The sequence below is a fragment of the Sprattus sprattus genome (genome assembly GCF_963457725.1).
Source record: "Sprattus sprattus genome assembly, chromosome: 13".
Taxonomy (NCBI): Eukaryota; Metazoa; Chordata; class Actinopteri; order Clupeiformes; family Clupeidae; genus Sprattus; species Sprattus sprattus.
The window spans coordinates 26,935,605-26,953,104 of NC_137911.1; the positions used below are offsets into that span (position 1 = coordinate 26,935,605).

General features: G+C 46.7%; 1 protein-coding gene across 1 annotated transcript in view; it reads right to left on the minus strand.

Moving 5' to 3' along the window:
* The window catches only part of mdga1 (MAM domain containing glycosylphosphatidylinositol anchor 1), a gene marked incomplete at its 3' end in the record, with an annotated part of 246,681 nt that overhangs the window by 27,508 nt on the left and 201,673 nt on the right, over positions 1–17,500 (minus strand). Inside the window, 4 exon segments of the mRNA XM_080849904.1 lie at positions 11,062–11,223; positions 13,576–13,728; positions 16,160–16,183; positions 17,063–17,240. Coding sequence (XP_080706030.1) covers positions 11,062–11,223; positions 13,576–13,728; positions 16,160–16,183; positions 17,063–17,240 — 517 coding nt within the window.

Sequence of the window (17,500 nt, forward strand, 5' to 3'; positions counted from 1 at the left end):
GTACAGGTGTGCGGTCTACACCCTCCACACTGTCAAATACAGCCAGATACAGCCATGGGAGATAGTACAGGTGTGCGGTCTACACCCTCCACACTGTCAAATACAGCCAGATACAGCCATGGGAGGTAGTACAGGTGTGCGGTCTACATCCTCCACACTGTCAAATACAGCCAGATACAGCCATGGGAGATAGTACAGGTGTGCGGTCTACACCCTCCACACTGTCAAATACAGCCAGATACAGCCATGGGAGGTAGTACAGGTGTGCGGTCTACATCCTCCACACTGTCAAATACAGCCAGATACAGCCATGGGAGATAGTACAGGTGTGCGGTCTACACCCTCCACACTGTCAAATACAGCCAGATACAGCCATGGGAGATAGTACAGGTGTGCGGTCTACACCCTCCACACTGTCAAATACAGCCAGATACAGCCATGGGAGATAGTACAGGTGTGCGGTCTACACCCTCCACACTGTCAAATACAGCCAGATACAGCCATGGGAGATAGTACAGGTGTGCGGTCTACACCCTCCACACTGTCAAATACAGCCAGATACAGCCATGGGAGATAGTACAGGTGTGCGGTCTACACCCTCCACACTGTCAAATACAGCCAGATACAGCCATGGGAGATAGTACAGGTGTGCGGTCTACACCCTCCACACTGTCAAATACAGCCAGATACAGCCATGGGAGATAGTACAGGTGTGCGGTCTACACCCTCCACACTGTCAAATACAGCCAGATACAGCCATGGGAGATAGTACAGGTGTGCGGTCTACACCCTCCACACTGTCAAATACAGCCAGATACAGCCATGGGAGATAGTACAAGTGTGCGTTCTACATCCTCCACACTGTCAAATACAGCCAGATACAGCCATGGGAGATAGTACAAGTGTGCGTTCTACATCCTCCACACTGTCAAATACAGCCAGATACAGCCATGGGAGGTTCATCCATACAGTTCATATTCATCTTCATAGACTCTGAGGTATCTGTAGGATCGGTTTCATGACTCCTTATACAGTAAATATGTGTAAAGGTGGTAAATCGGGGTAGTAGACATGAGGTTATCACATATGTGCATATGTGCATGAGTCATTATTTAATCTCTATTAATGTCACTGAACAGTTTAATTAATCACACATGAAGATGTCTGTATGTCGTTCTATACACCAAAATCTGCAAATATTTCTTTAAAGGAATATATGAAGCAAAAGCCATTTTGTCAGGCAAATAACAGTGCTATGCAATGAGTGGACTGCACTGGTGTGACTACAGTAAGAAAAACCAACTCATGGAAAACTACCATCTTATGACATATGCTACCAAATGATAATAAATGATAACAGTATGTGAGTGCTGTTTGAGTTTGAGTCTCTGCCATGGGTATAGTTTGAATACAGATCATGGATGAAGTGCTGAACAGCGAGTGCTTATGTCTTAAAGGTTAGCATGTGCTACACAGCTGGCACTGTATGGGCCCTTATACACCCACTTTCAGCTCTGAAAAGAGCTGGAGCTCAAAGAGGTCAGGAATAGGACTGGAAATGAATCCAGCATTAGCATGAAACTGAAGACAAGCCCACAAAGAGTGAGTGAGAGAGAGGGGGAGAGAGAGGGAGATGGAGAGAGATATGGAGAGATGGAGACTGTGAGAAAGGGACATGGGTGAAGGGCATGCAGGGGGATTATTCGAGTAGCTAATGGTCCACAGAGAGTTGAATACAAGTATGTCCACACACACAAACACACAAAAGCAGGCTTTCATCTGCCTCGTCATAAACAGCGCCCTTGTACGGCAACCCACCCTGCTAATGGCTTCATTACAGCATTTCAGCATGTTCACATCCATTCTCCACGACAGGCGTCTCTCTCACTACCACCACTCTTTTCGTACTACCAGTCTCTCCCGATCCCCTTCAGACACTCTTCTTGTTCTCCTCCACCCCCTCTCTCTCTCTTCAACTCTTTCTTTTTCTCTCTGTATTCTTCTCTCTCTCTCTAACTCAGTCACTCTCATCCTCTGTAACTCTGACTCACATTCTCTGTCCCACTCTCTCCCTCCCTCCCTCCTTCCCTCTCCCCCTCAGACAGACCCCCCTCCCCCCCCTCCTCTCTTCTCTCCTGGCTTCTCCCTCAGCTGGGAAGAGGCGAGGCTGGTAAAACATTTATCGATCCAGTGGAGTAATGCAAAGCTTGTCTTTGAGACTGTCAGGTGGAGAGAGGACACGGGACAGCTCTATTGGCTGTGCAGGCTTGGCAGCCAGCAGGAATTTCAAACAGTTGTGAGCCCTGATGGACTGCAATGGAACTCCAGGTAAACCTTAAAAAAGAAACGCACTCAGGAGCCTTTGGTAGACCCACTCCTTACACTGTCTGACACTCGTCTATTGATGAAAAAGCGAACTAAAGTGATGGTGTGTGTGTGTGTGTGTGTGTGTGTGTGTGTGTGTGTGTGTGTGTGTGTGTGTGTGTGTGTGTGTGTGTGTGTGTGTGTGTGTGTGTGTGTGAGTGTGTGTGTGTGTGTGAGTGTGTGTGTGTCCCTAAAAACATTTTAAGGTGGCTGTGACATGAGTGTGCACACTGTGAGGCTGGAACAATGAACCAGTTTGACACGGAGTCAACATCTCCAGTTCCCGCTGCCAAACCGAGCAGGATCAGTACGTGGGCAACACACACTTACAGGCACACGCACACACACACACACACACACACACACACACGATCAGTGCGTGGGCGCTGCTGGTCTTTCTGATTCCCTGGGCCTTCAATCCAAGCCCTGCTGATTGACAGCTGTGTGTTTAACAGTTCACCGCATGAAGCGGCAACTTCAGTCACAGCTCCCTTGCCTCCCTTGAAAGGAGAGCCAGACTGCCGTTCCCCTCTGCTCTCCAGGACTGTGGTGGTGTTATAAAACGAAATAGTGTACATCCATGCAATAATCATCACTCGGGCTAAATGTGCCGCTTATATTTGCTTTGAGGCTTTCCTCCGTGTCGGTAATGGTGTGTGTGTGTGTGTGTGTGTGTGTGTGTGTGTGTGTGTGTGTGTGTGTCTGTCTGTCTGTGTGTGTGTCTGTCTGTGTGTGTGTGCGTGCGTGCGTGCGTGCGTGCGTGCGTGCGTGCGTGTGTGTGTAAAGTCGGTAAAGCTGAACTGAGCTCAAATGCACGTCTCCAGCCACACCAACAGGGAGATGGAGAGTGGCTGGCAAAACCATTTCCACAACACGAGGAAATGAAATGCTTACTGACAGGTACCCGACTCCGCGAGCGACCTTGAAAACATTACCCTAGAATGTAAAACTCTCTTTAAATAACCGTGTCATTAACTATTCACATGCGCGTTGAATAATTTATGCCTGCATGTATCACAAGTAGCAGTCATATATATATTGGATTTTTCCACTTTTAAACAAATACTACCCGTTCTTTTTAAGATGGCAGAGAAATAGAGGAAATGTAGTATGTGATTAGGTGTGTATTTATAGGGTGATATGGTTTGTTGATAATGTGAGCCAGTAAAATTATCTTATCCGCAACTTCTGTTAAAAATAACAATCTCACTGATGCATGATAAATCATTCTTTATATGTGTCACTTAATTCAGTCTAATTTCTCTATTATCCTCCCGTAGGCTTCAAGTTATTAAAACATCTCTATAAAATAATGATTTAGGCTACACTACCAGTAGATTGGAATTGTCAGTGTTACTTATTATCATACTTAATTATTATAATTATTTTGTTTCTCCTTATTCTGATGTCTCAAAATATCAAACATGTTACATCATTTCAGTGAAATTCCTGAAATCAGTGAGTGAAAGTTTGTGAGTTTGACAATGATGGATCAGGTGGGTGAACACTAACACACAACTCTACAACAGTTAATGCTTAAGTTCTTTCCTCTTCACACACCACACACACAAACAAACACACACACTCACTCACACACACACACACATACATATAAAAGCTTGATGTTCTTCTGCTGAAAACTGTATAGCGTCTTAAATAATCTCCATAGAATATATGTCTGCACATAAAGTAAGCACTAAAAGTCTGCTCACTCTCTTGGCATGATGCACTGTTTACTATTAAGGAGATGTAGCTGTATGCAAATAGAGCAACTTTGATCCACCGTCCTCATCTTTCACAAACTGCCCTCCTCTCCCCCTCCATCCGCTCATTCTCTCCATCCTCACTTACTCTTTTGTCATACGATCTCCCCTTCTTCTTTTCCTTCCTCTCTCTCTCTCTCTCTCTCTCTCTATCTCTCGCTCTCTCTCTCTCTCTCTCTCTCTCTCTCACACACACACTTGCTGATAAATAAAAAGTTATAAGAGAATAATGATTCGGGTTTTGGCCCCTGTGGCGGTCTGGAGACTTGGGGGCGACAACAAGGGGCCTGTCAAAATATTGTTTAATGGCAACTAAAGCTCATCAGATGTTGGTTAATGTCAGCGCTGCACACTCAGCCGCCCCACACAGGCCCCTGCCAGGCCAGCAGTCTCACACTGGGGTCCCCCGTAATGAGGGCGAAAGCGCTGGGGGTGGGAGTGGGGGAGAGAGGGGGGGGAGAAGGGGGTGGTGGGGTAGCAGCTGAGTGTGTCCACTTGCTGAGAACCGGGCCCACTTGAGACACACTCCCAGCCACGCAGCACTGGACCATTAGTCTCTTCCTGCTGCCCTGCTGGAGGGGGGCTGACTCCCTGCATCTCTCTCTCTCTCTCACTCCATCTTTCCCTCTTTCTCTCCCTCTCTCTCTCTCTCTCTCTCTGTCTCTCTCCATCTCTCTCTCTCACTCCATCTTTCCCTCTTTCTCTCTCCTCCCTCTCTCTCTCTCTGTCTCCCTCCATCTCTCTCTCTCCCTCCATCTTTCCATCTTTCTCTCTCCTCCCTCTCTCTCTCTCTGTCTCCCTCCATCTCTCTCTCTCCCTCCATCTTTCCCTCTTTCTCTCTCCTCTCTCTCTCCCTCCCTCCATCTTTCCCTCTTTCTCTCTCCTCTCTCTCTCTCTCTCACTCCATCTTTCCCTCTCTCTCTCTCCTTTCTCTCTCCCTCCATCTTTCCCTCTTTCTCTCTCCTCTCTCCCTCCATTTTTCCATCTTTCTCTCTCCTCTCTCTCCGCTGGGAGGGGTTGGGGGGTTGGGGGGGTGAGGTAGAGGGTGGCAGGGAGGTGCGACTAGAGGAGCTGGAGACCAGTGTTTCAGGGTCGATTTCAAAGACAGGCAGTGACTAAGGCTTACAGATAACACATGAGCTGAGTAACCACATCCCACCACTCAGAAAACGTTTGTCTGAACAGAATTCAACAGTTCAGATCTAGGACATTGTACTTGGAAAATTCAGTGAAAAGTGTAAAAGTTAAAAAATTAAATTGCAGCGCCCGTGAAAAAGATATAAAAACATTACACAAAGACACAAAGACATAAATGTTCAAAAGAAGATATCCTTAAGCAGGAGGAGGACCGTGGGAAAAGCTGAAGATATACAGCGGGGGGTCTAGTGATATCTAGTGATTCAACAATACATCCTTCAAAGAAGCTGCCGGCGAAATACATGTCAACAAACGCTATGATGCGAGGACTTCAGAATAAAGAAGTGCTTTCAGTGTTTATTTTTCTTATCGACCGTGACTTTGAACGTTCAGAATTGAGACAGCATAGGGGGACAGGCAGAGAGCAGGAGAAAGGGAGCCAGAAGAGAGGAGAGAGGAGAGAGAGAGAGAGAGAGAGGAGAGGACGGGAGATGGGAGATGGGAGGTCAGTTGCAGCTGGTTCAAGCAGAGAGATCGGCCCTTTAGCCTCGGAGAGAACTACTGCAGCTCTGTCCATGTGCTAGAAAAAAACAATACCAACATCTCCAACTTGAAGACCGAACATTGCTACTTGAGATCTAAGTCTTAAAGCTTCGGCAAGTGAAGTTTGACGTTTGAGATGCAGATGCAATTAGTGGAAGAGTGAACATGTTGTTTACTTTTAATGCCTTAAAGTTTCTGCAATTGAAGCACGTTTTAATATAAGTTTACTGAGATTGCAGTGCTACTGTATGTACGGTTTCGTAATGTTAAAGAAAGATTTTCATGTGATTTTAAATTGTGGTTCCGGGCAGAGAAAAGTCTGTGAGCATACATCTGTCATAATTCTCGACCGGTTCTATTCTTCTCCTTCGGTTCTTCTCTGTCCCCCATAGTTTCATTGCAATATTCATTTCTGATACCACCTATTTCTAGGTCACGAAGCCGGAGATCCATTATGATTAATGAAGTGAACAATCTTCATTATAACTGTAGCATTAATGTGAAAAAAGCGATAATAACGTTTTTTAATATTTTAAATGGCCTGTTTTTGTCAGATACTATGCCGTAAGTTATGATAATAAGTTATGCAGTGCAACACCGCACAGATGATGTTGCAGACTCTGTCAAGGGGCCATGCGCAGTTCTCCATGAAGACAGTAAAAACACGCCTTTAGTACTCCAAAGGCCATCTCTACTGTGCAACGAGTGGAACTTTTCTCACTGTCTCCATCTCTCCATCTCTCCATCTCTCTCTCTCTCTGTCTCACTCCAAAGGCCATCTCTACTGTGCAACGAGTGGAACTTTTCTCACTGTCTCCATCTCTCCATCTCTCCATCTCTCCATCTCTCTCTCTCTCTCTCTCTCTCTCTCTCTCTCTCTCTCTGTCTCACTCACTCCAAAGGCCCTCTCTACTGTGCTACGAGTCGAACTGTGAACTGCATTGTAGACAGACAGGAAGGGAGAGAGACAGATCAAGACAGCAAGAGGAAGCCTGCGAGATGAGGGCACAGAATCCATAAACCTGCTGTATGCAGACACATACTGTAGACATGTTTACACTCATGTAAAGGCAGCCAGACAGACAGGCAGACAGGCAGAGAGACAGACAGACAGGGAGACAGACAGAGAGACAGACAGACAGACAGAGAGACAGACAAACAGACAGACAGACAGACAGACAGACAGAAGGACAGACAGACGGACAGACAGGAAAGCATACAGACAGACAGACAGACAGACAGACAGACAGACAGACAGACAGACAGACAGACAGACAGACAGACAGACAGACAGACAGACAGACAGGCAGGCATACAGACAGACAGACAGACAGACAGACAGACAGGCATGCATACAGACAGACAGGCAGAGAGACAAGCAGAGAGACAGACAGACAGGCAGAGAGACAGACAGATGGAGCAGGACAGTGAGACATCTCTGATCAGAGGGTTGTCAGATGTTCTATTCGAGCATCAGTCCCCCCCCCGCCCCCCCCCCCCCCCCCCCCCCCCCCCCCTCTGGGTGACTCTGATCGAGATTAATGGACCTTGCCCTTCAATTTTAATTTTCATTAAGTCTCGCCTCTCTACTTCTGCGGCCCCTAAATAGCAATGGAATTAATAAAACATATCCTTTGGAAAAAGCCACGATAGCCCGGAGCAGCAGCTATTGAAGCCTTCAAAAAAAAGCAAACGATGGCCGACGAGGGACAGGTTCTCTCAGCAGCTGTCTGCACTCCCGGTGAGACCGGACAGGCAAAGACATTAGCTGACACAAAAACCCGAAGGGGAAGAGCTGAACGAAAGGGCAATGGTAAAAAATACTCAACTCCAATTGAACCGCACAAAAGAAATCAAGACTAATGGTGCACAAAAAATAGGCATAGAGGATGAAAAAAAGAAGAAGGGGGAAAAAACACTGATTTCCTATAGAGCATTTCCTATTTAGCTCGATGCTCTGTAGCTCCGGCTAGCCTAGCTTAGCACGTCTCATCCAGTCTCCTCTGATGAACCAGACCTCCAGAAAAGCTACAACTCGGAAAAGTTGATGTCCTGTCTCTGCTGGCTAAGGTGCTTTGATGAAGGGGGGCTGGGGGCGGCACACAGTGTGTGTGTGTATGAGTGGGGGAGGGCACACAGTGTGTGTGTATGAGCGCGGGGGCTCCCCATAGCCTCTGGTGCAGCCGGGACGGATCAAAGGCGCCGGTGCCTGCGCTTCACGGGCCCGTGGGTCCCTGGCGCCGAGGGCCCCCATAAATCAAACTCGCGGCGGCGGAATCGGTGGCGGCTGACGCTGACGTGGATGGAAGATCTATGCGCCCGATAAACCCGTCCGATGGGCCAGCGTAGTGATGAAGCATCTCCCCCCGATGACTGATTGCATCGTCGGCAGCCGTAAATCACCCGCCGTGCCCTCGGCTAACCCCAGCGCCAGCCGCCGGTGACGAGGAGCACCACGCCTCATCGAGGGGAAGTCTCGAGGTTCGAGACTTCCGCATCTCAAACACACACACACACACACATGTGCACAAGTTTGTTTGGGCACAATGATACGCACACTTCCCCTCAAAGCACAAATGGAGGTCACATAGAGACAGCCACAGGTCGGCATTTGACAGGGGGGGCGACAGATCAGGGGGGAAGTTAAGAGCAAAGCACTACAAATGTGTGAACACACACACATAGGCAGGCTCTAAACACAAACACTCGAGACCAAACGCCACACTCTTGGGTCCACCACAGACACAAACCGAAACGGGAGGTCTGGCAGAGAGGTTAGGATTTGACGGCAAGAACAGGGAGCAGAGAGTGATCGCAGCAACAGCAGCCCTGGGATTGTTTTTTTTTCTCTCTCCCTTTACTCTCGACACGGCCTGATTCCCCCTATGAGTCACCAGAGGAGATGGACGTGCGCTGATAGCAGAGCTGACGGCGGGCACGTAGCCACGCGATGTGTGTGTGTGTGTGTGTGTGTGTGTGTGTGTGTGTGTGTGTGTGTGTGTGTGTGTGTGTGCATGTGTGTGTGTGTGTGTGTGTGTGTGTGTGTGTGTGTGTGTGTGTGACGCGTGACGCGATGGGCCAGAACTCCCCAGGAAACATTTCATCTGATTAGTGAACTCTTAAATGTTTCATCAGCCTCAAGCAATTCTGATGGACTCTGCCCTCTAACTGACACTCCTTACTTCATCCACTTACTATCCTTATTGCAGGAGACTTACGAAAGTATTCAATAATGATATTTCATTCTCGTGCAAATGCATGTTATTATATTTTATCTTGAAATCTAGCTCAAAACATAGCATAAGCTAACAGCTGGTAACTAATGTGCTTCAATAAAGTCATGAAGGGCCATGTTTACAGCATAAGTACAACTTTTTTTCACACTGCTCTGAATCTCGATTCGGTTTGAATACTAGGCAGGACCACTAAGTACATATGATCATATTGTGTATGTGATACCCAGTAAGGCCTGGATAAAGAGCTTTCAAGGGCTTCACCTGGAAGAATGTGGGAATGAATCATGGAAACCCCCCAAAAAAGATCCTCTTAGACAAGTGAATGAGAACGATTTCTCATCCGTGACCTTTCAAGCATGTTTGTCCCCGATACATTATGGATGCTCTTATACTGGAGGTTTACTAAATCAAATCACGTCTGTTGTCGTTGTTGTTGTTGTGTTGCCTCAGCTTTCACAGGAGACCTCCTGCACACACCACACACCTCACACACATACACACACACACACACACACACACAAGTGTGCCCAGGAGCTGATCCCGATTCGCTGAGGGTGCGCTGAATATGTCTGTGCCCCGCTCTGCCCCCAGGCTGGCAGATGCTTGTTTTACTCTGGCTGAAATTTTAAAGTGCCGCATGGCACAGCGGTGGGCACGCATGGGCACAGGGGAGGGCATGGGAGACGTGCGAGGCGGTCACAGAAAGTTGTGTGGTACAAAGGGAAGGTGGAGGTGGTGATGGGGGGGGGGGGGCAGATTGGGGCAGAATAATGTCAGGAGTTTGTTGCCTGGAATGGAGTGCGTGGTGGGGGGGGGGGGGGAGGGGGGTGATTGAGCACACAGGTGAATAATGGGGGCGCTTAAATTACTCTAAAAGGGTACCATTGCTATCCGTAAATGCTTGTTGAGGGATCACGGGAGCACGTGCAGAAGTCAGTTTGGAGTTAGCATAAAACAAGCAAACACACACACACACACACACACACACACACACACACACACACACACACACCCTCACAGAGAAGCACACAAGTGCTCACACACACCATAATTCTACTGAGGCACACACACAGATGTGAAAAGACCACTGCCATGTCAGTCTGGGTTTAGCAGAAGACGGTGCCTTTTTAGATTCCTGATGACTTATTCATCTTTGGGGTGACATCTGGCTCATTCAGACAGGCATGTTTTCCCTGACACACACACACACACACACTCACACGGACACACACACACACACATACACACACACACACACACACACACACACACACACACACACACACACACACACAAACACACACACACACACACACACAAACACACTCACACACACAAACACACACACACACACACACACACACACACACACACACACACACACAAACACACACACACACAAACACACACACACACACACACACACACACACAATGAGTGCTCCCCTGACAGCCATCCCTCATGTAAACAACTCTCAGATTGAAAAAAAAGAGACTGTAAAAACACACACACACACACACACACACACCCCAAGGAGTTGTGAGTCCCCAAAAACTGGAGCTGGCAGGCTTTTTGAGGACATCCAGTAGTGGCAGCCAGTTTGAGGGCAGGACTGCATTCAACGCCACTCTGTGATATCACAGGCATTGTAATGATCAACAATTAGTGACTACACTTACGCATGTTGTACATAGGAAGGCTTATATAATATAGGCTAACATGGAGCCTAATGTCTCTTAAGGTGTGGGCTTTGACAGCAGTGGGGTACTCACCGATGTGCTTGCCTAACATGGAGCCTAATCTCTCCTAAGGTGTTGGGTTTGACAGCAGTGGGGTACTCACCGATGTGCTTGCCTATCATGGAGACTAATGTCTCTTAAGGTGTTGGGTTTGACAGCAGTGGGGTACTCACCGATGTGCTTGCCCCTCATGTGGTAGTAGAATGAGATGCAGTGGGGTACTCACCGATGTGCTTGCCCCCCATGTGGTAGTAGAATGAGATGCAGTGGGTAACTCACCGATGTGCTTGCCCCTCATGTGGTAGTAGAATGAGATGCAGTAGGGCATGCGGATGGTGCCCGTGGGGCCGCGGGTCGTGGTGACGTTGTAGAGCGGCGAGATCAGGCGGGCGCTCTCGCCCGTCTTCCGTGGCCGCGACGTCTCGATGTAAATGTAGTAGCCTGCGGGAAATGGCCAGTGAGAGGTCACACAAGTGGAGGTTGGAGTTGAAGCACACACACACACACACACACACACACACACAAGGAGGATTGAATGTCAGGGTTCTGCTGGGCAGGGTGTTTTCAGCTCGGCGCCAGTTACTCTAAACGGCCGATTGGTCTTTCGTACGTCTTGTGAGAACAGCTGCCAATTCTGGACTTTAATACTTCATTTTATTTCATTTTTATATTTTTTTCCTTGAAGCCAACGTTGTCCATTGAGTATTCAAATAAAGCACACAGTACGTACATAATGCATGCGTTTCCTTAACATAAAATGTGGAATAACGGTGGAAACATGAATTATCCCCGATCCCCCAGTGCAGTTCCACCGGCTGCGTAGTACTTAGTATTCCTGGCACAGTGCCAGTCATGCTTTATTAAAAAAAACCTAATGGTTCCCGTGTAGCGCTGCCAATCTAAATCTACTGACCTAAGTTACAATATATCAGTCTGAACACCTTCTGTTCCGCATTGATTGAGTTCAGTAGCACCTCGGCGTTCAGTTTTTTACCAGACCAATCACCCAGGACAGGAACGCGGTTTCGGCGGTGACAAAGAGGGCCGCGCTGTGATTCCAAGTCTACCGGCAACAATGGCTGAACTACAAGACTATTTGAAAAACATACCACATATTGGATCCAACTTCCTGAATTTGATCAAGTGAATTACATCATTTTTCAGCAGAAAAAGACGTAGCTTCTTTACCCCTTGGATCACCCCTTCCCCTGATTTTTGTCTGACATCGCTGTTACCAGCTGGTGCCACCAAGCCTGGGTCCGCCATCTTGAGGGGCTCAGTTTTCACTAAAAGGCATTAGTCCATAACCTCATCCCTTCACTCTCAGGGTAATTCCACCCACCCATTAGCTATGGTCCTGACCCAAACATCCCTACTGAGAGTTTCTGGACCACAATGATCACGGTGAAGATTGCATGATGGCATCAGAAAAAAATCCCCCAAACGGCCCGAATCAGGAACAGGAGCAAATCAGTCACGGCTGAGAACGTGTGAATCTACCCCTGGAGGGCGGTTACGCGAACACACACAGAACTTATGGACGTAACTCTATCAGATAAGCCCCGACAGACTCAGCTCTTCGAGGGAACTGCGGCCAAGAGTCCTAAAATAACTCTTGTGATGGATGAGTTTGGACACCTTTTAAAATCCTCTGACTCGAGCACTTTTGAAAGGATACAGCGGGCCCTCTGCCCCCCACACCCCTTCATCCATATTAAGAAGGAGCCGCATTAGAGTGGGCAATGCTCAATGAGAGAGGAGAGGTAAGGTCATATTAATATTGAAAGAAAACCACTTTTGATGCACATTATCATAGGCATTAAAAGTCCCCCCAGCTCCAAGCTCAAAGTCTCAAGGAGAGAGAGAGAGAAAGATAGAGAGATAGAGAGAAAGAGAGAAAAGTGCCATTTCAGGACTACAAGGCCTTTAGTAATTTCACTGCTAATTTCTCTTCATTGATCCAGTGAGAGACAGTGCTAGGGTGGGAGGACACTTGCCTCGACACGCGAGGTGACAGTTTTTGTAATGACTTCACTGCGATTTACGTTGTGGCAGAAACACCCATAGAGAGGGATGTGTTTTTGCCCTGCTGTCTCATCTAGTATCTAATTGATTGTGAGCGCTGCCGATGAGGACTGGGAATCACCCTTGGTTACGCTTTCTGCTGACCTGGGGACTGGGAATCACCCTTGGTTACGCTTCCTTCTGACCTGGGGACTGGGAATCACCCTTGGTTACGCTTCCTGCTGACCTGGGGACTGGGGATCACCCTTGGTTACGCTTCCTGCTGACCTGCGCTTGAGGGAACTGGCCTCTAAAACCAGCCATGTTTTTTTATTTTTTTCATTTGTTGCGTTTAGCTTTTCAATGTGACTATCAATCATTGGTATTAGTCTTAAAGTCAACTCGGGTAATTCAATGTATTTAATTGATAACCATGACTTGGATAAAACAATGCTCCTTCATGTGCTTACATCTCTCCATAATCACCTCACATTTTTATCTTAAGGGTCTCTCAAATACAAATCAGATGATTTTCATTGCATACCAAAGCAGGTCATCTTCCATACCTAAATCAAATCAAATTAAGTAAAACTTTATTTATAAGGTGCATTTCATACCAGGAGGTAACACAAATCAAACGTGTATATAAACAGTATATATATATATATATATATATATGACACAAATCTTTCTTTTAATGAACAATGTAATGACAATGTAATAACAATGTAATAAATGAAACTCGTCGTAGTAAAGAAAGCAAAAAAGGCAACTGTCAAGAGAACACACCTTCTTTGGTCCCGCTGCGGTCCATATCCGGGCCAGTGTTGGCTGAGCGTTTGGGATTCTGGGACAGGTGGTTCTGTCGAGTCCAGTCAAAATCATCCCCTCTGTCTTGGGTGAAGCCACAGAGTTGTTTGTCCTCAAATCCACACACAAAATCTGTTTCAGGGAGAAACATTGTTTTGATAGTGCTATATTCAGTGAGCGCACACAAAGGGGATGGATATGGACTAACAGATATGAACAAGTAATTATGCCAAAATAATATTGTTATACCCTTGACGAGTTCTTGGCTGGCAGTGAAGCGGTAAATAGGTGGCTGACATCAGCTTCATAATACTCACTTCACTCCACATCAACACTTGCAAATCACTGAGTGTTGATTCACCCCTATTTGTAGTAGTATGTTTGTGTGTGTGTGTGTGTGTGTGTGTGTGTGTGTGTGTGTGTGTGTGTGTGTGTGTGTGTGTGTGTGTGTGTGTGTGTGTGTGTGTGTGTGTGTGTGTGTGCGTGTGCGCAAGGATGTGTTCATATTATTTTCACGGCCTTTCCCCCTGCATTTACTTGCGAAGCACATAGATGGACAGTGTGGTCGCATTTAATCATGCCTGATTCATTTAAGAATCTTCGTTCATGTGATTGGCTGAAATTCTAAGAGACAGCTGCAGAGAATGTCCTTATAAAAAAATACAAATAAGTCACCCTTAGATGGCGGCTCGTTCTCCAGTTTCCAAATGTTGTTGTAGGCAAACACAACGACAATAAAGGCTTTTCTATGCCATTGTAGTCTAAGTGCATGACATTTCTATGTGAATCAGGAAATACATTTGTGAATACCTTCACATTTATCTGTGCATTTTGAAAACTATTCTAACTCCATAATTACCATTTAGGTGGGTCCCACAGTGCTATATCCACCGCCTCAGTATGTGTTGTTGTTGTTGTTGTACATTCTGTTTTAATCTAGGCTGTGTTTTTATGTAATTGTACTACACTGGCAAAGCAGCATGTTCTGGTTGCCAGGACAACAATGTTGAATTTAATGGAACAGAACTGAAAATGTCAAAACGGGAGAACAAGGAGGAGGAGGAGGAAAACCATGAGGAGGAGGAGGAGGAGGAAAACCACGAGGAGGAGGAGGAGGAGGAGGAGGAAAACCACGAGGAGGAGGAGGAGGAGGAGGAGGATATCTCAGCGTAAGCAGAGAAAGATGGAGATAGAGAGAGAGAGAGAGAGAGAGAGAGAGACACAGGGTAATGGAGGGAGAAGTGTGTTTGTGAGTGGGAGAGATAGACAGAGAAGGAAGGATGGAGAGAGAAGTGTGTGTGAGTGAGTGGGAGAGATAGACAGAGAAGGAAGGATGGAGAGAGAGAAGTGTGTGTTAGTGGGAGAGATAGACAGAGAAGGAAGGATGGAGAGAGAGAAGTGTGTGTGAGAGTGGGAGAGATAGACAGAGAAGGAAGGAAGGATGGAGAGAGAGAAGTGTGTGTGAGTGGGAGAGATAGACAGAAAAGGAAGGATGGAGAGAGAGAAGTGTGTGTGAGAGTGGGAGAGATAGACAGAGAAGGAAGGATGGAGAGAGAGAAGTGTGTGTTAGTGGGAGAGATAGACAGAGAAGGAAGGATGGAGAGAGAGAAGTGTGTGTGAGAGTGGGAGAGATAGACAGAGAAGGAAGGATGGAGAGAGAAGTGTGTGTGTGAGTGGGAGAGATAGACAGAGAAGGAAGGATGGAGAGAGAGAAGTGTGTGTGAGTGGGAGAGATAGACAGAAAAGGAAGTATGGAGAGAGAGAAGTGTGTGTGAGTGGGAGAGACAGACAGAGAAGGAAGGATGGAGAGAGAGAAGTGTGTGTGAGTGGGAGAGATAGACAGAAAAGGAAGTATGGAGAGAGAGAAGTGTGTGTGAGTGGGAGAGATAGACAGAGAAGGAAGGAAGGATGGAGAGAGAGAAGTGTGTGTGAGTGGGAGAGATAGACAGAGAAGGAAGGAAGGATGGAGAGAGAGAAGTGTGTGTGTGAGTGGGAGAGATAGACAGAAGGAAGGATGGAGAGAGAGAAGTGTGTGTGTGTGAGTGGGAGAGATAGACAGAGAAGGAAGGATGGAGAGAGAGAAGTGTGTGTGTGAGTGGGAGAGATAGACAGAGAAGGAAGGATGGAGAGAGAGAAGTGTGTGTGTGAGTGGGAGAGATAGACAGAGAAGGAAGGATGGAGAGAGAGAAGTGTGTGTGAGTGGGAGAGATAGACAGAGAAGGAAGGATGGAGAGAGAGAAGTGTGTGTGTGAGTGGGAGAGATAGACAGAGAAGGAAGGATGGAGAGAGAGAAGTGTGTGTGAGTGGGAGAGATAGACAGAGAAGGAAGGATGGAGAGCGAGTGATGAAATGAGGGGTGCCTTACGGAATGCTAAAGAGCGATGAGGAAAAGGACGACAGGAGGAGGACGGGAAAACAAAGTGATTCGTCTACAAAGTAGAAAAGGAGGAGAAGAAGAAGAAGGGACTAAATGGGAAAGGAAAGGGAGACGGAGAATACACTTCACAAAGGGATGTAGCACACACACACACACACACGCACACACACACACACACAGCCTTACCTGAAGGCCTGAGATAAGTGTAAGCTGGAGAGAGAACATGAAGATGGAGACGTTTTATCACTGAGGCGTTTTATCTGTCTTTCAAACACACTGATACACAGTACACACAAACAGCACTGTCCCTCAATCAAACACACTGTTACATAGTACACACAAACAGCACTGTCCCTCAATCATTGCATGTAGGAGTCCATGGAATTTTCCAACTTCAATCAACACATTTAGTACCTCTTCCCAAAAAAATCTCCTTTGATCAATCTCCCTTTGTTTCATAGTTTGTCAACGGAAGTTCAAAGCTTGCTAAACAAAACACAACAACTCTTTGCAGAACAGACACAAACATTCTTCCTGTAAATCCGACTATCTTGTAATCCTCGCTAACTTAATTTGCTACAGAGTTGACTGGAATTTATCCAAAGTCTCATCAAGTTAACTTCTACACCGTTAAATAAAGTTCTCTGGTAAAAATGTATCCATTTGGGTATTATATGAAGATAAAAGTGAGTTTATGGTGCTGCAAAATGATTGGCATAATTCATGTCAATTCAATTTTATTTAAATAGCGCCAAAACAATAAAATTGTCTCAGGCATACTACCTTTTACTGCAGCAGCTACTGCGTTTTGACATGAAATAGCTTGCACAGTGAAAAACAAACCCATTATTTTGGTGAGGGCGCTTCAAATAGGAGAAACTTGGGGGGCACTGTGGTGCAACCAGTAGCCCCAACCACATCCGGGCTTGATGCCCATGGAGGACACAGGTTCGATTCCGCCCTGATGTCATTTCTCCTGTCCACTCCCCACCTCTTCTCCCTCTCATTTCCTGTCCCACTCTTTACTTAAACTATCAATTAAAGGCCAAAAAGCCCAAAAATAAATCTTAAAAAAAAGGAGAAACTTACGTTCTGCGAACTGGACGATGCGCACCACAGGGTCTCCCGTGCCGTAGTTGCTGATGGAGGTGAGTCCCACCTCGTAGGTGAGGGCGATGCGAAGGTCAGTGATCACCTCGGACATCAGCACCCCTTTCGCCGGCTCTACCGAAGGGGTGTACACCTTGGACCACACCCGCTGGCCGCTCTGCAACACAGGCAGGAAGACTCCGCAGTTCAGATGGCATACTATGTTGGTTAGTGTTGCTCTTAGATGGGATGTGATACAAATGTTGCTAAATCAAAATTACATTGCAAAAAGTTCTGTCGTCAATGTACTTAACAAGGATTAGCACATCCCTGTTTTCTCCAGTGAAGAATTTTCCATTACTCAAGTTTTAGATGACAAGACCACTGTTCCAACATGCATTGTTTCACGAATTATCCCCTGTGTGAAAACGCAAAACG